Source organism: Dendronephthya gigantea, unplaced genomic scaffold, assembly GCF_004324835.1.
Source record: "Dendronephthya gigantea isolate DGI-Jeju-01 unplaced genomic scaffold, DenGig_1.0 000411F, whole genome shotgun sequence".
NCBI classification, from domain to species: domain Eukaryota; kingdom Metazoa; phylum Cnidaria; class Anthozoa; order Malacalcyonacea; family Nephtheidae; genus Dendronephthya; species Dendronephthya gigantea.
In genome coordinates, this window is record NW_021163421.1 from 30,191 (window position 1) to 52,430 (window position 22,240).

Sequence of the window (22,240 nt, forward strand, 5' to 3'; positions counted from 1 at the left end):
GATGGTTGCAGTTGAGAGCTCTGAAACAAAAGTAAAATGTCACTTCGCGCGAATAACCGTTAATGGAAAAAAGGCTTTACACTATGCAATTTTCCCTATGCAACCTGCAATACGATTCAACTTCTGGGGCATCTAAAGTTTTACTTTCTGCATTTCAAACACTCTTTACAAATTAACGTTCCTCAAAATCATAATTGCATTGCAAGTTGCAAAGAAATTTGCGTAGTGTAATAGCGCCTGGAATGCCCTTAAAGGTATTTAGTGATGTTTTTTTACTCGCCCCAGCTAGCAGCTCGTCCAATTTTGGCAAAATTTTCAAATATTATAACACGTGCTATTAATCCCGAACTGTGCTCGTCATCGCAAGATTACCTCTACTAAATTCAATATTATTATTGTCACATATTAACTAACGTCCAATATTATTATTCTTCTTCTAATTTATTATGCTTAAAACAATACGTATTCTGTATCGTATTATAAGAAGTGTAACTATAGAGATTATTTTTGTGTCCTCAAATTTTCCCCAAATGTACCCAACATGCACACGCCACGACAATTTCTTGACTGGTGACTGCCTGTGAATTTTTTATTATTTCTGTGCATGGTTTTAATTGTAATTTGTTGGATTCTAATTGCTATAATATTATATTGTTCACCTCTTGATACTACAGTATATATAATAGATTATTAATTTATTTCTAAACGAATTTTTATCACACCGCATAAAAGCAATGACGTAATGACAAAATTAATGATGATTATCACGTAATAACATCTTCGTGCACTGGCCTACGATTAGTAACGCGATTGGTCAAAATCAAATCTTGCTTCTTGTTTACACTGAACATTTTTATAATTCATATTCAATGAAGCAATCAATTAACTCAGTTAATTAATGATTACCTATAGTCCTATTTTTTTCCTCGCTATGGCCAGAGAAAGGGGTCAGTGCTGATGGGATCTATTTAGCTATTTTTTTCAAAAGTTCTTTTTTTCTTTGTATTGCCAACCTCCTTTCCATTATACTGACTACAGGGACAGATATGAGCTACATGCAATAATGCAAATAACTTTACTTTTTGAAAGCGCAGCTAATTTCTTGTTCGCGAATATTGATTATTACATGAAGTACCGCAATATATTTTGTCACGAAAAAGTGTTTTGGCGCGAATCACACGATTTTATAATTTATTTCCGTTTTAATATTTCGAGGGTTCTCCTATCTCGATCGCATTCACGGGAACATCATTTGTTGGCTGCATTTGAGAAATTTTGTATCGAGCAGTCATGGATCGTGGTGGAGAGAAGAGAAAGATAGACTATCCAAATTCAAATGGTATTAAACGTACGAAATCTGACGAACAGAAACCCAGTGGATTCGAACGTGAATTAGCGAAATTTGGTCCCACGGAAAGTCGGACATCAAAGTGGCGCAGACCTCCTTTACCCGCCTTGGACATCTCAAAAGATGCCTTGATATTTCAACAGCTTGACTTGGACCATTATATTGGTGAGGAATTATGATGTCATTTTTGTCATGGGTCTTATATCAGTTATACGTACTGTACAGGGCCGTTTCTAGTCGCTTAGTAGATGAATTTATATTTTGCATTATATTTTATAGGCACTTTGTAGCTTAAATTCCTAACATATACAGTAGGCCATATGTATTTGTCTTGTGTCCGACTGATTTCGTGAGGTGTGATTGCATTTACAATATGTGGACGTGCTTTTACCCTGCAATTGAGTATATTTTGCTTCTAAGACCAGAACTTGGATATCTTGCTGCTATAGAATCAACTAAACTGCCCCTCTGAGTACTGTATTTTTTATACTCAGGCCCTCAAAACAATTCAAACAGTTCTAACTGAATAAATTGATGCCAAACCACATATTTTAAACTGATGATGTTGAGTTTGCACTTTGCAGGCAATGCTTCAATAGATAACAGACAATTATAATTAAACATTACTGTCATAGCTTAATACATTATTTATTTTCATATTGCTGATATAAATAAACAAATTCTTTGAAATATAAGTAATTAAACGTCCTAAAATCTCAGGTAATGTAGTAAAAGCTCTGAGAGACTTTGCTAAGTTCAAAATGTCTGACCCATATGTAGTCTCTGTCCGTTAGACATTGCAGTGCTAATCTGAGGCTGCGTATTTTGGACCAGCCACAATAAGGATTTGTTACAACGCTTTCACATTCCTCAGGTAAAAGCCTGGTCAGGTCAAAAAATGCCAATTTTCTGCCCTGCTTATTAATGGAGGGACAATTAGTCAGAATGTTTTCCATACATTTAGAGCTAAACAATATACCTTATCCCTGTAGTTAGGGTGAATTTTGCTATTAATTGTCCCTTCCGAGACAAAAAAGCCAGCTAGAGCCAATCATATAAATAAATGTTTATTACTACCATAAAAATACCCTCCATATATGAAGAAATATAATTTTCCCAGTGTATAAATCATTAGTGTTACAATTAATACTTACATTTAGAAATTCAACATGTATTTGGCCGATTTTGACCTGATTGTTCACCCTTTTATTTCACTATGCGCTGAGGCCATGGCATAACCCAATATTAAGTATAGTATTCTGTTGTATTTTTAATGTAGAGCACCAGCTAGTATAATGCTTTACCAGAAATATATTAGATTACCCTTGTTTGTATCTATAAACATTTAATATTAGCGTACCATGTATTAATAACAAAACCGGCCATGCACTAATCTAAACACTTTGGTAAGAAAACAAGCCTTCAACATGATGTATCTGGTATCAAACATCATGACTTTTGCGTCGTTGCATTGGGAGATTAGTCATTGATATAATTTAATGATTGGTATCTTTTTTATTATTACCGTATACATTATAGTAATGGATATTGAAACTCTGCTTTTATCTCATGTGCTACATAATATATACATTGCCTTGCTTCTAGGTCAACATTTTCCAGGAATGCCAGGGTCTGCTGTAGGCCCCGTCCCTATTGTGCGTGCATATGGGATTACCATGGAAGGAAACAGTGTCTTGTGTCACATCCATGGCTTTGTACCATATTTCTTTATACCAGCACCTTCCAACATGAAGAAAGATGATTGTCATGCATTTAAAGAGGTGCTCAATAAAGCTGTGATTGCAGATATGAGGTCAAACAGAGATAATGTTGTTCAGGTACAGTATATTTTGATATTTTTTTTCAGTTTGACTGGACTTTAATTTTCAGTTGTGCTGTGAAACTGAAACTGTGTTTTCACTTCCTGTTGGTTGTTTTTTTCTCTTAATTGTTAATTCACATTTATTCCATGCACACAATTTCTGTTGCATTAATACTATTTTGCAATTGAGCTAACAACAAGAAAAACAAGTTCATGAATGAAACCAGGTGATTGACTTTCATGTGCGCCCTGTGATGGTGCTATACCACTCTGAGTTTCAGCACCAACCAGATATGCTGAAAATGAGAATTGAACTTGTAACCTCAATTTTTTAGTTTTTTTGGTTGGTTACTTTAAGTAGCACCATCACAATACTAATTCACTCAAGTCACATATTCATAAATGGTAATTGTTATTATGTCTTATTTGTTGTGAGCCTGGCAAAACACACTCATTGATTTGCATTCTTTATCTTGATGATTTATCCAGGCAGTGCTTGCTGTCGATCATCACACAAAGGAAAGCATCTATGGTTACCATGAAAACAGAAAGATACCATTTCTCCAGATCACTATGTCATTGCCAAAGTTAATTGCACCTGCAAAACGAATCTTAGAATCTGGCATTCGATATAACATTGAACCTGAAAGAGCTTATACAACATATGAAAGCAATATTGAATATGAGGTCAGTAGCGGTCCACTAAAACTGTGCGTCCATACACGTGTGAATTTTGAATATTTGTGTTTTTTCAATAGATTCGTTTTATGGTTGATACTGGCGTGGTTGGCTGTAACTGGATCGAACTACCAGCTGGTAAATATCTCATCAGGAAAGAGAATCAGAAAACTTCAAGGTGTCAGTTGGAAGTTGATATCGCTTGGGATGAGTTTATTAGTCACCCTTGTGAAGGTATTGCTCTACTTTGCATCATATGTATATCCTTGTAAAGGCTTGCATCATATTCATACCCGGATCGATTTAAAGCTGTAACAAAACTTCGTTTAAACTAAAAAAAATATTTTCGTAATATAGCATTTGTTTATATCAAATCCGCACTTGAACTGTAGTCTGTATTCTTCTCCATTATTCCATTTACTATCCCATTTGAAACTATTGTTAAAACCATATACGTAATACATTACATATTGTAATATAGAGGATATTTAATACGTAGGCACGAGAAGAAACCGGGAGTGCATGATGACAAAACGGAAACGATGACACTTTGCACAATGCACAACGAACAATGCACAATGAAACACTATCGTTGTTAATTATATAATCTCACGGGTGGCACTATTAGGCTAGTTCCAGACGTCGAACTTTTCATGTGCCAAATCGAATGCAAATTAACTTAAACAAAGCCTTTAGTTCATTTACATTAGGTTCGGCCCATGAAAAGTTCGACGTCTGAAACAGGCCTTAGTGAGTTGATTTTGATTTTGATGTGAGTTGAGTTGATGACTTGGTTTGGGGCGCACAATAATAAAATAAACAGTATCAAAACTTGTGGTTGTATTGGTCCAAAATATTGAGCTGTTCCCTATACGGCCCCGACGATCCTGCTTGGTGTGTACGAGCTCCTGTTTGAATACCAGTAACTAATTCACATCTATCAAAAGGAGAAAATCGCACATAAAATAGCAGCAAAAATTGCAAGTGTAAATGGGCCTTTAGGTTTATTATGTTTATAAGTGCCATTGTGTTGGCGTTTTGCTCTTTGGTTGTATTTGCGATGTACATGCAGTACGGTCCAGAAATAACCTAACAAAAACCGCGCGGTTAACCTAGGTCAAACCTCGGTCTGATCGCGGTTGAACCGCGGTGAGAGGGAGGTTAAACGCCGGCCTAACTCGGTTTGACAGACATTTTTTAAGATGTTTTCGATATGATTATCGTATTGTCGTTCTCAGCAAACGGCAACCGCGATTGTATTTTTTCCCTTGCGGTCGTCTGCGATTTCTATCGGTCGACTGCAACCGAACCGCAACCGCAGTGTTAGGTTATTTCTGGACAGTAATGTACATCGGTACTTTCTTTCCACACGCAAAACAGCGCGAGAATATATTTTCCCTTTATTTTGCTTTCACTGTATCAGACAACGCTGCTGTGAAATGGAACTCGATTGTTTAACTGTATTTTTTCGACATTTCTTTAGGAGAATGGCAAAAGATCGCTCCAATTCGAATTCTGAGTTTCGACATTGAATGTGCTGGGCGCAAGGGAATCTTCCCAGAACCAGAAAAGGACTCGGTCATTCAGATTGCTAACATGGTTATTCGTCAGGGTGAGAAAGATCCATTCATTAGAAACGTTTTTACCCTCGACACATGCGCGTCAATAATTGGATCGGATGTGAAATCTTTTAAAAACGAGAAGGATTTACTTCAGGTATGGCTTCAGCTAATTTGCAACTATAAAAGCTCTGTCTATAATGCTCGATTTACAATTATAGGCTTAAAATCCAAATTTGCTAAAAAGGAGCGCTTTCAACAGTCTTGGTTCATATTTCATCGTGTATTTTAATTTTGCCTCCTGAGTCGATCTTTCTAGTGTGTAGTGCATGTATTAAGGCTGTTGTTCTCCATTTTTTTTTGCAATTCAGTAGCTATATGGATGGATAAATTCAATGTCACAATAAAGGCTGGTTTAGAAAAAATGTTGTGACTGAAAATGTTGTGATTTTACTGTACAAACTGGGCGAGTTGAAAAGTAGGTTAACCCGACACCGCGGTAATTGGTATAGACTTCAAGGCAATTGTCAATGCTTAGACTTCAAACTTGGTGAGAAAAAATATTTATAAATACTCAAGAAAATATGTCTGACACAAAATATTTGAAGCTTGCACACGGTAAAAACGAATCGTCTGAATTAATAACCTTGTGTATACTTTAAGCCTTAAAATGGCCATTTCACAACGGTCAGATGTGTATGATGAGCTGTTAAAAGATTGCAGAATGCGTATTTAGAAGAAAAATTGAACTTTTTTAAGATATTCAAAAGGTTTCTCTTTGATAGCGGTAGAGAAATGCACAATTGTGAACCAGCGATTAGCTTTTCCGGTTGAGTCGCCTTAAACACCAATTTCTGCGGTGTCAGCCTATCCCCTTTACTACCACTTGTTTAATCGAACGCACGACCTTTAGTTTAGTTGGAGGTACAACATTTTCATCCACTCACTTCAGTTCATTTTATTATGCAGGGATGGTCGAACTTCTTGTGCGATGCGGATCCTGACGTCATCACTGGCTACAATATCGTTAACTTTGACCTACCCTACTTGCTCAACCGCGCAATTGCGTTGAAAGTGCTGAACTTCCCATACTTAGGCCGGATCAAGGAAGATAAAAGCACCGTGTCTTCAACAACATTTCAGTCCCGCGCCTACGGAAAAAGGGAAAACAAAGTTATCAATATCACTGGTCGGGTGCAGTTTGACTTACTGCATATTTTGCTCCGAGACTATAAACTTCGATCCTATACATTGAATTCAGTTAGTTATCATTTCTTACAAGAACAAAAAGAGGATGTTCCGCATTCCATTATCACTGATTTACATGTGAGTTGAATATGTACATCCTTACATATATTCCACCATTCGGGTTTTTTCGTCTGATAAACTTTTCAATTGTGAGAATATTCCCTTCACCGGCCAAAAATTCCGTCTAGTGGAAAACCGCGCAGAGTACATGATCCTATCAATGGAACATTTACCCCATGCAAATATTCATACCAGTTCACAAATGAAAAATAACAAACAGTCCAAATATCGCTGTATACAGGGTGTCCCCCCAAAAAAGCAACCACTTAAATATGCAGAACATTAATACAGCTCTAAAGCGCAATAGATAAGCACCTCTGGGAATTGAAAATGACTCTTAATCCTTCATTTACAATGCTAAAAGTCATTTTAGCTTAACTATGGTGCAAACCCGAACAATATTAATATTCCTGCATATTTAAGTGGTTGCGTTTTTTTTGGGACACCCTGTATAGCTGTATATTTGCACTCGTTTTAGCGACATTTAAACTCGTTTACACCTAGTTGTATAATCGAAATGAAAAATCTATATAATTTTAATAGTTTTTGCTGCAGAAATTTACAGCAATCTCCTGCTCTAAAACACTAGCTTGCTTGCATGGTCAACCAAACTGAATTTATCCATCAATAAAATTATGAAATTATTTGTGTTATAGAAAGGTACTGACCAGACTCGTCGTCGGTTGGCAGTGTACTGCCTTAAGGATGCCTTATTGCCATTACGTCTACTAGAGAAGCTCATGTGCGTTATAAATTACATGGAAATGTCTCGAGTGACGGGCGTTCCTTTCAGTTACCTGTTATCCAGGGGACAACAGATTAAGGTTATTTCTCAGCTTCTTAGGAAGGTCAGTGTTAATATTCTTGAAAGTTTGCATATGGTGATATCAAATAAGTGAATTAGCTTGTAGGTACACCACACCACGTATATGTATTTAATACTAGAGAGGTTAAAGATACCCCGGTTTCGGTATACGGGTACGGGTAGCCATAATTTTTCATTGGAATTTCTTGTTTTTTGCGCGTTTCATGATACAAATCATGCTTACCTTAAGAGGCTAAAGTCTACTAGAAAAGAATTGTCGAGTTAATCTTCGAAAAAATTAAGAAACACTGATGGAAATTCATTGAACAAAATGAGGCTATCCGTACCCGTACACCGGAACCGGGGTATCTTAACCTCTCTACTGCAAAGCTTTTCGTCCGTTAACCCCGGCCTTCATCAGTGGAATATGAAGGTCCGGGTTAACGGAGCGAAAGCTTTGCAGTATTGAATACTTGCCTGGTATACCTATAAGCTAATTTACTTAAGGTCAGTATACTATTGGTGAATACCAAAATCTAATAAAAATAATATAGATTTAAGACGAAAATTCCACAGCTAAAACATAATCGTCCTTAAATTCATAAAATTTGATAATCGAGGAAGATAGTTTGTGAAAGTATTTTGGTTAAACACTAAACAGACAGTTGACTATATTATCATGTGGCCATTACAGCTGTATTGTTATTATGCTATATGTACAAGCGAATAATCGCACGTTGTTTACTGCACACATGCACGTAAAGAATTCTATCACATCAGCCACTTTGACATGTTCACTTTCACACTCACGACTAACTGGAAAAAGGCTTTACCGCACCTACAGTACGACGTATTACGATTGCAGGGGCTTTATTTTTCTTTATTCTGTCTTTTTCAAGGGGAATAATATAGTGTGAGTAAACCCAGGCCCCGATACTCAAGTACATCTTTGCAAATTGTTTTTCTTACTCCATATTCCCGACATTTATTTACTGGAATATATTAATTGTGGTATTTTCATTAAGGCACAAACGCAAGATTTGGTCATCCCTGCCCAAAGGATTGATCCAGGTGATGAATACACTGGTGCTACTGTAATCGAACCTGTAAAAGGGTGAGTGAGCATTTGTCTTTTTAGTGAAAACGTCTCGCGTCGTTCATGTTCGGCTGCAGTCATTTTGTGTGTGAATTAAACATCACCGAAGTGTATATATGTACGTTAGAAAATTAAAAACTATATTGAAGACCTATCTACACGATTCAAGATTCGATCGAGTACTGATGTAGATTTACACACTTTAGACCTATGAAAAGTGGGCGACTTTTTGACTATTGAAAGAGAAATGAATTTTATGACTTCAGGAAACGAATTGTTTAATTTGTGAAAAACTTCCGTTTGCATTTTGAATTACCAAAATTTCTCATTAATTATCAGTGGCGGATCTAGGTCCAGGAGTAATGGATTTCAAAAGAAGATTTTTAAATAAAAATCTATCAATGCGATTGATTGCAATTTTAAGCTGTATTAACCCTTAGATCCGCCACTGTTAAATAAACCCGCTGATCTTTGTATATAAACTGTATGGAGACAATTTTGATTTAGGAAATTCTACTTACAGGTACTATGATTCCCCAATTGCCACTCTGGATTTTTCGTCATTGTATCCGTCTATTATGATGGCACACAACTTGTGTTACACAACGCTGCTTACAGAAAAAGGCGCGAAAGAGTAAGTACAGGGATGATTTTCAGATTTACGTTTCTTTTTCAACCATTGGGTGCCCAAATTTGCCTGATAATTTGAACGCGAGAAATTTTTCGGCAATTCGTCAACATGGTGTATTAATATGATTACATATATTTTTACACTGCGTCGACAGAATTGCCGAAAAATTTCTCGCGTTTAAATTATGATTAGCAAATTTAGGCTGCCTATGATTCAATCTCTATAGCTTTTTTAGGGGCTGTTTACATGAGCCCGGTTACCCGAGATTCAACGAAGCGTGAGAGGACTTTGAGGTATTAAAATAAGTCTTTATGATACCAAACAAGCACATGCTATTGTTGCAGTGATTATACGACTGCCAGGATCATGTTATCTGCTCATTTCAATACCTCAAGATCATCTCACGCTTCGTTGAATCTCGGGTAACCGGGCTCATGTAAACAGCCCCTTAATTTCAATTTTCTACCCGTTCAAAACTAATTTCTAGGTTATACGTCGGAAACAATAGATAATGAGATGATAGACCTCATTAAGCGTCATTATCATCTCATTATATAAACGCATTGAACAATCGGCCCATAAATGCAACCTGTCTTTTCTGTGGTTTGGGGCTCTTTAAGATGAATTGCTTGGATTAATGCTATGAAATTTTTAGACTTGCTCCTGATGAATATATAAAGACACCTTGCGGTTCATATTTTATTAAATCCACGAAAAGGAAGGGAATATTGCCCGAGATTTTGGAAGATCTATTGAGTGCGAGAAAGAAGTGAGTATATTAATGACCGTTTAAATAGTGCAGTGTGTTTAATACGTTCTATACAAAAATTTGTAAACACGAGTTTTTTCTTGCCTACGGTAGAAGTTGTTGGAATTGGGCTGGACAACGTATTTCTTTGTACCGAAAATGTTATTTGCGTCCTCATGCATATTAGAAACGCCCAGCATTAACTTTATGCATTTATTGGAAATACTTTTTTTCATGAAATATTCAGCAAGATATTGCATGAAAATGATTGATAATCAACTCTACGTGATATTCCCACAGCAGCGATACAATTTGAATTTTTTTATGCATTCGCTAGTAAATTCATTATACCTTTGTACATATGTCATAAATTGAATGGTAACTTTTATGCAAAGAGAGTTGTGTAATTAAAAGGGTTAGTTAATTTGTTATGGATGATATGCGATAATATACGGGTGATATGTTATCATGTAAACCTCAGGGCAAAACTCTTCTTCAAATAAATCTCCTTTCTCGTTTCAGAGCAAAAACGGACTTAAAGAACGAAACAGACCCTTTTCGCAAGAAGGTAATTCGCATCTTTCTCTGGCTGCTGTTAAACCTCATATTAATAGCAAGCACGCACAGTCAGAGGGAGTTGTTGCAGTCGAATACAACTTTGCGCTACAAAGCCCCCCGTATACCTACATAATCAGATAATTATAAATAATTACAATTTCGTAGAGCAACCACTGACAAATGCTTTTGAAAGTGCGGGCTCTGCCTCATGCTCGGATAAAATCGTCACCCAAAATGATCTAACGCGCTGTGTATTCTAAAGCGTTTTCATAAGAAAATGGGAAATTCTAATGACCCTAGTAATTAGGATACGAGTGTTATTTAATTTTGACTTATTCATTGTTTAAGCTATATAAACGGGCTTGATACAACCGGCCCCATATTGCTAAACACCAGTATTATTTGTTTAAAAGAATCCGCAGCCTCTGATTGGCTAATAGTGATGTGTGAAATCGTCATGTCCAAAGTGTATGTCACAGCGTGTGATACGACTTTTTTCATGCGCGCTATTACGTCATAGCAACGACATCTGCGTCCGAAGGAAATAAATAAATAATGAAACAATTATTGAATTTGGTTTTCGCATGATAAAAAGAATTATCAACCCTCAGTTTGTCACATTGACATGTATATACCTAGACTGCCTGCTCGTGCACTTTTGATCAGCGACGAGCATGGCAAATTACACGTCATATCTGCTGACGAATATGAGATGGATGAGAATGGTGTATATTACTGATTCTTCAAAAATACATCAGCTTGAAATTAAATAATTTGAAATTTAAAAAAAAAATCTTGTAAAGCTTGAAAATATTCTGAAACTACTGCATGTTTAGTGTTTCTCTTTGTTTATAAGCGGATCTTCGCGCCCAAAATGCAGTCAGCAATACTGGTCAGTTGTCGATGTCATGAACACTCTCATAATTGCCGCCATTTTGAATCGCGCATTTTTAGCAGTGGTTTGTCATTATCACAAACTTCGGCTTCATAATTCTTCATATAATGTTCAACTTCATTCAAAAATTGTTAATTATTACACCCACTAAGAGAAAAATTTACTTCAGAAAATATCTCACCAGGTACTCGATGGTCGACAGTTGGCCTTAAAAGTTAGCGCTAACTCCGTATACGGCTTCACTGGTGCTCAAGTTGGAAAACTACCCTGTCTTGAAATCTCCTCGGTGAGTACATTTAGTTTTCTCTATACTTGCAGGTGCGTGATGCACGACTGCAAATAATTTTCTTCAAATACAAATTTTTTGTAGCTTTCCTTTGCCATGCAGTTTATAATTTTGATAAAAGTTTGGAGTTTGGGGTAAAAAGAATCACGAGTAGAAAATATTAGATAGATAGACTAAAGCCCCGTTTACACTACAGTCAATTTATCGGCACGGCACGGCTAAAATTGGTACCCGTACCCAATTTTATTAGTGTTCAAGCTACCAAAACAAAGGCCGAGCGCAAATAAAATGGGCACGGGTACCCATTTTAGCCGTGCCGTGCCAATAAATCGAGTGTAGTGTAAACGGGGCTTAATATTACCCGCCATAACTAATAGTTATGCGTGTTTGGTCAGACGATCCAATTTTATCGGATCTATGTGGATGCTTTTGTAGCCTGTTGTCTTGCTGGATACACCGCTAAAAACTCTGAGCCTGCGGTTTATCAGCATGGAACAATAATGTTGTGCCAATATTGTTCACACTTGTCAACGTGAACAGTATTGTTGAAAGTCAGTCGCGTGTAACAATATTGTTAGCTGTTGATAACAACTGAACAATGTTGGCAGCACAACATTATTGCAGCCTGTTCAAATCAATATCACATCAACGTGATCGTTTTTACATGTATATACCCTTGACTGCAAATCAACTGTATAATGCTGTGCCGGTTTAGCAATAAACGGACTACTACTGTACGTTCCAGATAGATGATTCAATCCATACTTCGTGCATTAATAGGAAACTGTGTTTCGTATGCCATCTAATTCAGTGTGACAGGAATTATCTGGTAATTTTTATTACCAGATTCGGTTGAATGCAAACAGAAAGCTATACCTGATGTTGATAATTATCAAATATATTCCAGGAGGGGGAAATCCACTATACATTTGAGCAGCTTTTTGTTAAAATATTGCATATACTGTATTGTCGCACTGGCCATAATGGACTTTATTCCTATTCACTCATAAAATGTTGACACTCGGTAAATGTTTTCTTAATTAGCGTATGCGGGCGTATCGTCAAAGAAATCGTTTGGTGTATTAACTAGTTGAAGTACTAGTTAGAGTATGTTTGTGGAAAACGGTAATTTTACGAAGGATTCAAACTACCACCTACACATCCCAAACAATTTCCCTAACGATACGTGCGCGTACGCCTATAAGACTATGTGCACACGGTAACGTTTTCGAGCGTTTTCATTTTCGTTTTTACGCCAAAACGGTTTCAAACACCGTCAATTTACAATAGAAGTTGAAGCTAATTTAACATATTAAGCATATTTTCCCTTGGATCGTTTGGACAGGGCGTCAAATCGATAAACTGGATAAAAACGATTTTGAAAACGCTCGAAAACGACGCTCGTGTGCACATAGTCTAAGACATTGACATTGGGTATTTTTATGTACCCTGTATTTTCCTGTAAAAAACATAGCCTCTACATTTTCGAATGATATACATAACAAATGAATTACATATGTCGATGATGTTCTAGAGCGTAACTGTATTTACATTGGGTATTTTTATGTACCCTGTATTTTCCTGTAAAAAACATAGGTAGCCTCTACATTTTCGAATGATATACATACCAAATGAATTACATATGTCGATGATGTTCTAGAGCGTAACTGCATTTGGGAGGATGATGATTGAGAAAACTAAGGAACTTGTTGAAGAAAAATACAGAATAGTAAATGGATATAAACACGATGCGCAGGTGAGTTTGCTGAGGCCCTGTTTACATTATACTCGATTTGTTTTCACGACACGGCTAAAGTCGGTGCCTGTGCCAATTTCATCGGTGACCAGACCTTTTTATGGGTAGCCTGAACACTAATAGAATTGGTTTCCGTACACAATCGTGTTAGTGCTCAAGCTACCAATTCAAAAACCGGGCCCTTCTAAAATGGGCACCTGTGCGACGTGCCGATTAATTTAGTGTAATGTTAGTGTAATCCCTTTTCAACCTGCTAATCTCATCTCATATCGAACATTCTTATAGTGTTGCTGATATACACTGGCACTATAGTATAGTGCATGTCATTATAAATTTTCAGGACTAATATTTACTTCATAGGTTATATATGGCGACACGGATTCTGTTATGGTAAAGTTTGGTACAGATACCGTTGGGGCGAGCATGGAACTTGGAAAAGAAGCTGCTTCTTACGTCACCTCACATTTTATTCAACCTATTAAACTGGAGTTTGAAAAGGTCAGTATTTGCAATGTACAATCATTAATATGAATGCGTATACATGCATGCAGGCAAAGTTAAACTGCTGGCCTGGATGTTCGCGGGCTGATGTAGATGGTCTATGCCCCTCTAGGGGCTCAAGGCTTAAGTAATAAGTAAGTACGCAAACATCTACGTTTGTTGAGATAGAGGGTGTCCCAGAAACCTATCACCGATGCATAACAATGTAATAGTTAGAGTTTGAACGCTTAAGCACCCTGTTGGGACTCACAAGTGTACGTACAGGGTGTATATAAAAAAGGCAATTTGCTCTGGGGTGCTCTGATATTTATCTTTATTTGTCGTTTTTCGCTAAAACCCTGTCAAATTGTGGCGAATTTCCGTTTTAAAAGTCATTAGTTCTAGCGTCTAATCAAACATTTTATTTCAAGGTTTATTTTCCGTACCTTTTGATCAGCAAGAAACGGTATGCAGGATTGTACTTCACGAAACCCGAAATTCACGATAAAATGGATTGCAAAGGAATAGAAACGGTAATAAAGACCTTAGAATGTTTGTTCATTTTCCCAAACCTGAGTGTATTGTTCTATTTTGTCCATAAATGTATACTTGAGGAAAACTCATTTTGAGATTAAGTATTCTTACTTTATGTTGACATTTCAGGTTCGTCGAGATAATGCTCCATTAGTTGCCAGCCTTATCAATAGTTGTCTGCAAAAAATCCTCATTGACAGGTACTGTGCGTTTTAGCTGAAGTAGATTTATACCTGCCATCATTATGCCTCCTAATTTTAAGAGAAGTGAATTTGGCAACTACGAAACATTTAAGAAATTTCCATGTTTCAAAAGCATTTTCCGTGTTTCTATATACAGTGTGTATAAAAAACTGCAACCCTAATAATGAATAGAAGCGAACATATATGAATATTAAGTGATTGCAGTTTTTTTATACACCTTGTACAAGTTATAGAAACACGCCTGGGAGTTTGGGAGAACGAGAAATAAACAGTGGGATGGAATGAGCCGCGTTATTTCATTACTTCGCTTATATTCGGCGGGAAAAGTCCCGTGTTTCTATACAGTTATAGAAATACGCTTCTCGACCAATCAGCACGCGCGTACTATAAGTGTTATTATAATTATGTTTGTTGCACTCCATTGACGATTCTTACACCCACATTTTTTGAACAGTTTTACTAATTTAAAAGTAGAGTTTCCTTGCACGTTGCAAATAAATGTGTAACAGGGCCTTTAATTAATTATAAAGTTATATCTTTCAGAGACCCTCAAGGAGCAATCGAATACACGAAACAGGTTATATCCGACCTATTGTGCAACAGAATAGATATATCACAATTAGTAATTACGAAAGAACTAACAAAGACGGGAGACGAGTATTCCGGGAGGCAAGCTCATTCGGAATTGGCTGAAAGGTGAGATATTTATATTGCAATAAGTAAAATGCTTTTATTAGCTTTTTTTACCAATGAAATGAGCTTTTGTTACGAAATTTTTCGCTTGTTAACAACTTGTTAACAATTTTGAAAGAACCAAAGCAACGCTAAACATCGGGCTAATACTCATTGCAGATTTTCTCTGTATCCAGGAAGCTTGTTTGTGGAAGCTAGCCGTAAACTTGTACAAAAATTTCGAGTTAACCGAAATAATTGAAGAATTAATGAAAATTTAAGCTAAGCGTTTAATGTCATGATCGAAAAAGACAATAATATTTTTTTAACTGAGCATGTGGGTACACTTTGCTAGGCATTAATTTATATTTAAAATTTCACATAAATTACGTGATATTTTGGATTTTGTCCCGTTTAACCGTGCAAAATCAACCTTCTGAAGATTGTTTTTATTTGTTTCGTTGTAATGAAAATAAATATGATAACGTAGCACGAATCTAGTGTGTTTTTTCGAGCAGGTTCCATGCAGTGCAGGAGGCTAAACACTGGCTGTATTACGATGCAATGATCGCAATAATGTTTTTTATTTGAAAAAAATGAAGAAGACGTTTACATAGCGTGGCTTCGCCAAAAGAATGAACAATGGACACTATAGTCAGCTTCATCACATCATTTCTGGAGAGTAATGATAAATCATTGATAATGAAAAATTATCCACATTTAGGATGAAGAAAAGAGATGCGGGATCCGCCCCTAAATTAGGCGATCGTGTCCCATACGTCATCATCGCAGGGGCAAAAGGAATGGCTGCGTACCAGAAGGCGGAGGTAAAGCTTGATATGTGCATGTATAACTACATGCTTATCCAACCTTACGCGGGGTTATCGTTGCGATAAACTGCATGTCCAGCGTATTTAGGCCAAAATTTTGGTTTAATCGAAACACGCTAGCTGCTTTTGATGGTTAACCGTTTAACTGCCTAGTTTTGTGCGACTAAACTCTTTATTTGGTCACAATAGTGTTTCCTTCAACCACAGTTAATAGAATATACATGGTTTGGAGACTTCATAAAAGTACAATACAACTCATTATCTATGTAAGGGAACATTTATGCAAAAAATTGTTCCTTATTCCTCACGTGTCTATTGTATTTTGAACAAGTAAACCAATAGTAAGGTCTGAATTAACATGTTGTTCAAGTCACGGTTGAGGAGCTAAGCCAAGCCATTGCTATTGGTTAGTTGGGCTAAAATACAATAGACATGTGACGGATAAGAAACCATTTTTTGCATAAACCTGGACAATAACATAAATAATGAGTTGTATTGTACTTCCATCTAGTCTCCAAACCATGTATATTCTAATAACTGTGCTTCAACTGTACGACCAATTTGTACTTGTTAGCCCCGTTTACACTACACTCGATTTTTGCCGGCTCGGCCGGGGTAGCTATACTAATTTCATTCCGTCCTCTGCCTTTGTATTGTGGTCTGCGGCCTGTTGTTTAATAGACCTGTAACTGTAGTTAAGGACAGAATTCGCCAATCAGAGTTGTGCATTTCTGAGTTAAGTAGAATTTAACTAAGCAAAATGTAGTTAAAGGCTTTTATTATATACCACTTGTCAAAGTTTGGTGTTTGTAGCGTTTCATTGGTCGAGACCGAATCACGCGAGAGTGACGAAATTTTAATGCGATTTCAATTATGTGTTAACTATTCATATTTTAGGATCCTATTTATGTACTAGAAAATAATATCCCTATCGATACAACTTATTATTTGGAAAACCAACTGACAAATCCTCTGATGAGAATATTTGAACCAATCCTCGGTGAAGATAAAGCGAAGTCTGTGTTATTTAGTAAGTCTCCTAAACCTTATTGTTATATATACCTAGTGTCAAAATTCATTCATAAATCATATATGAGAAGGTGTTCGTATATTCATGTTTTTATATCGTGGCAATAATAGCGTAGAAAAGAAATCAGTCGAATATATGAATATGCACCCCTAATTAGGCGTCTAGCTACAGCTATGACTGAAGGCATAAATCACCTTTGCTGTTACCTCAGGCTACTTTGATGCAAATGGTTAGCAGGGCGAAAAGATTTTTTTACGAACATTTCATTCATGCAACTTGATATCTTCAAAATATGACACACATGCAAGGATCCCAAACCTTCACCTTTTTTCCTTCGTGCAGAAAGTAGATTGGAAATCAGAGAGTTGTGTATATAGACCCAATCTACACAATTGAAGATTAGTGTTTTACATTGAACAACCCTAAATATTATGACATCGCAACGCAAATAATTCCTACCCTTATACTGTTTACCATTGTGTTCGCTTTGGCGGTGGCTCGCTTAAAAATCTGCCCATGCAGTCGTGACAGTCGTGAAAAAACACAGCAAGTGTAAATTAATATAAATTCGGAGTTAAATGACATTTAATATTCCTTATTTTGTAGTAACTTTTGTCCTTGTCCTTGTGCTGTTTAGAGGGAGAACATACAAGAACAAAAACTGTCGTTACGTCAACGATTGGAAAGTTGGCGAACTTCGCTAAGAAACGTAGTACTTGCATTGGTTGTAAATCAGTGCTTCCCGATGACCGTAAGTATGCTCTTGTAACCTTTCCATGTAAACGAGAAGCTATTAACAGTATATGAAGCAAGACGATTAAGAAAATAAAATAAAGTAAAGGAAAATCAGCCCAAACAAGTCTTGATTATAAGCAACTGTTTTAAATGTACACAAGTCGGATAACTTTTCAATATTACACTCTCAACGGTACCTCGAAATTAAGTCAAAGGCAGTTGATGAAGAGGAGCCAGTTTTATAAATAACTAGTTGACTTTTAACTATAGTTGAATTGGCCAATCAAATGCGTGTATTTCTGTGTTAATTAGGATTTAACTATGCAACATATAGTTTTATACAACCGGCCCAAGATGTTTGGCTAAAGTTAACATCCCGTATGCGGGTTTGCGAATCCACATCTATTGTCAACATCAGATAACATTGCCTGTTAATTAATATATTCGATTATAATTTCTCACTATATTTTTTTCTTCTGCTGTGCCAAGGCTAGATTTGAAGGTTTTTCCATTTGAACGTGCAACAAAATGCTTTGCCGAAAAGTTATCATCAATTTTACAAATTGAAGTGTTTTTTAAATTACTAGTGCTAATTTGAATAAAAACCATTCAATATAAAATTTAGATTTATAGTTTTTGAACTTATTTTTAACTTTCATCTCTAATCGTCCAACGCAATTAGGTTTTTATTTGACTTTATGTAGCTCATTAGAAGTAGAAATTAAAAAATATATAATCCTTATAGGTTGTGGCTTTTAAGGACATGAAATATATCTTTCGTTAAGGGAAAACTCGTCTAATCTCTGCAAGAGGGACGTTATAGATGCCCTAAAGGTTGCCAGTCTCCGAACTGTTCGTCCAAGTCGACCATATCCGTAGTTTATCTCATGCATGTAAACTTGGCTTTAGGCTATGTATTAACTCAAGTTCGGCGAGCTCATTTTTTTGCACTTTTGCCGTAGGTGCTGTGTGTAATCACTGCAAGCCGCAGGAGTCTATGTTTTATCAGAAAGAAATCGCCAGTTTGAATTACTTAGAAGAGAAATTTTCCCGTCTATGGACGCAGTGCCAGGAATGTCAGGGCAGCCTTCATCATGACGTGTTGTGTACAAGGTTAGAAAATTTGCATTTTAAGCCCTAATTCCACGGCCTAGATTTTCGTAAGCGAAATGCGAAATATTTCGCCTGCTTCTTTTGAATTGTGAGCAATAAAGCAGAACAATTTATTCTAGTAGTCGAAATTCAAAAGAAACGGGTGAAATATTTCGCATTTCCCTGAGAAAAAACGCCCGTGGAATTAGGCCCGTTTCAAACGGCGAACTTTTCATGCATGCGTTGAACCTAATATTAAACAGCTAAAGTCTTTGTTTAAGTTCATTTGCATTCGATTGGACACATGAAAATTTCCACGTCTGAGACAGGCCTTAGGCCCTTAGACCTAGTTTACATCTCGCATTTTGATCGCGTCAAATGTAATTTCAACAGTAGATAATGAGTTGATAGGGAGGCTGATTGAGGCTTCTCATCTTATTATCTATTGTTCGAATTGCATTTGACGCGACTATGTATAAAGTAGGCTTAAACTACCAAACATTTTTCCGTCTACGTTATGAAGGGATATCGCTGGGAAGTTACTGGGACTAAAATTTCGGTTCAATTAATTGGCTCCTTTATGTTCAAATTGTTAACACGGCATGGAAATGTTTGACACGCCCTCAGATGCACGCCCCCTATAGACACATCCTCAAATGCACCCCCTAAAATACACGCCCTAAAAACCAGCTTCACAACTGCGATAATAACTTTATAACTGCTTTTTCAGTCGTGATTGTCCCATATTTTACATGAGGAAGAAAACCAAAAAAGATCTTGCCGATCAAGACAAAGTTGTGGCAAGATTTGGGAATTATTCATGGTGAATCTGCCTGGCGATCAGATCATGTTGTTATTAGCCATTTGTAGTTAACCTTTAGGTATGTTCCCGGAAATAGCTGGAGCTCTGCCATTTCCCAATCGAACATGGTACTGGGTCTAGTCACCAACCGCAAAGCATCAATGGACTGTTCGGAGGGACTCGAAATATAAGTCTGAAGTTTTTGTCCCTCCAGACAGTCATAGATGCTTTCCGGTTCGCGGCTAGACCCAATATCCTGCTCGACTGGGAAATGGCTAATAGGGAATGAATGCGATTTTGTAAATATTGTAGCCGTTTGATTTTACGCCTTTATATGTTCTTCTGAAACATTAATATTATACCTTACATATTATATATGTCTGGTGGACTTGTCTAGAAATCTTATGTTCCCTAAGCGGAAGACAATTCAATATTCCATTGTATAACAAAACCTGTGTTCCTTTCGTAATATAATCTGTGACAATGAGTTATTTTGAAATTATCATGTGAGAAAACTTAACTTGAACTTAAAACACTTTAATTTCCTGTATTTACATGTAGCAATTCTCAGCTTATGCTGATGTATATATGGAACAGAAATTATAATTTATAAAATAGTTTCCATTATTAAGAATATAGCAACTCAAACTAGTAAATTTGATAGTGGTGTATTTACTGACTTACAGCTAAGAAATTCCAAATAATGCAATTTTTGCATGTTCTCGAAGATTTTGGGTTGAATATGTCATCTAAGTTTATTAATTGTGGAAAAAAATCAGATAGAAACATCGCTAATCCAGTCGAAATGTTGAGTTATCAAGCCTATCCAGCGAGAATATTTTTCGTCTGCATTAAGTTTCGATAATCCGATATCTGTAAAGAGTTAAATGTCCCAGAATGAAAGTAAACATGGCCTGTTGTCACTTTTTTATTCGTGTCATCATTTTCATTTATTTTTTACTTGACTTCTGACCAAGTTTGGTGAAACAAATATCCCGAAATGAGACAAGATTGCTGAGCAAAATTCGCCCGGCAATTGATATCTTTATCCATGAATATCCATCTGAATCCTCCTTTGGTCCTCATCCCTAATCAGTTATATATTTGTGTTACGAATTTCGTGATTTGCCGTTAGCAAAAGGTTGCCTTAGGGACTGGGTTCAAGACTCGCAGAGTGAGAGGCTCGCAAGAAGTTCTTAGATTTCAAGTTAATAACCAGTAAAAAACTCATTCATCTAGACTGACTTCGTACGAGTCTACGAGATTAGACAAATTCAGAACCGTTGTTCTCTGAAGAAATCTTTCGTTAGCTTTCCTCGCATTCTGAACGCGATACTCGGAAGCAAAAATTGTCCTAAAAGTAAGAAAAAGGCTTACAAGAAACTTACCAGTGGTTTCCACTGAACTTTTCACAGCAACAATATTGTCGAATCTTAAAGCTTGTTTCCGTGTAACACAATCTGTTACGACAACTGACTTATAATTGCATGTGATGTTTCGCTTGACCTAAATTAAGGTGCTTCAACTTCCTGCGCTAGCTGTATAAATATGAAGCAATTTTCAACTTATGCTAATGTAATGTATCTGAATTACAAAACAAAAATGAGTTCACCAATTCTAAAAATATAGAAACTCGAACTCGTAATTTTGTTAGCCAATTATAACAGTAGGAGGCTCAAAAAATTACAGTTGTGGTTCAAGGAAGTTTTAGTTTGAATTTCGTGGAACTTTTATAAATTTCCAATTAATACTCATACTGAGAAATAAAGAAGTATTGAGAGAATGCCAAATAATCATAGATACTCCGTATCTGCTAATCCAGTCCACCTCGAGAGTATTCAGTTACGCAATCAAATTTTCCGCAGTTATAAAATATTTGTAAACAGCATATATAGCAGCCAGGAATAACTTTCCTGGGGCGCGCTTAATGGGGGGGGGGGGGTCATTGCATTACGTGTATTTGAATAATTCGATCTTATTTTTAAGTTTTCTTGTGTACACGTTGAGAAAATAATCAAAATATTAAGATTTCTAATTTTCCATTTGGTAATTTATAGACTCGACACCCCCCCCCTCCTCCATCTGCTATAGCTTCAGACGGTTAATAGAGCTGAATAAAGCTAAACTACGCTGGAACAACGATCCGTTGGTCGATCTCGTTGAAGTACCATGCTACTATTATTTTGACTTATTTTTTTTCCCAAACATTTTTAATTTTTTCGAAATTGAACTGTGCAATAATATTTTGTTAGTTTCAGAGTTTAAGCAGTGGCGTAGGAACCCGGGGGAGCACGTGCTTAAAACATACCCCCTCCGCCCTCCAATGCAATTTTAAAATCGAAGGCGCCCTTTTTGTTTCCAGCGTATGCCCA

General features: G+C 36.5%; 1 protein-coding gene across 1 annotated transcript; it reads left to right on the top strand.

Moving 5' to 3' along the window:
• Positions 1-1,228: 1,228 nt before the first annotated feature.
• On the top strand, positions 1,229-20,457 carry LOC114542895 (DNA polymerase delta catalytic subunit-like). Its single transcript, XM_028562272.1, has 22 exons — positions 1,229-1,513; positions 2,954-3,186; positions 3,660-3,857; positions 3,929-4,082; positions 5,332-5,564; positions 6,377-6,733; positions 7,372-7,563; positions 8,546-8,634; positions 9,140-9,250; positions 9,903-10,016; positions 10,518-10,563; positions 11,633-11,734; positions 13,395-13,490; positions 13,851-13,988; positions 14,402-14,503; positions 14,634-14,704; positions 15,251-15,403; positions 16,104-16,206; positions 17,107-17,239; positions 17,877-17,990; positions 18,937-19,087; positions 19,797-20,457. Exons 1-22 carry the CDS (start codon positions 1,291-1,293, stop codon positions 19,891-19,893), a joined length of 3,210 nt encoding a protein of 1,069 aa, XP_028418073.1. The 5' UTR covers positions 1,229-1,290; the 3' UTR covers positions 19,894-20,457.
• Positions 20,458-22,240: the final 1,783 nt, after the last annotated feature.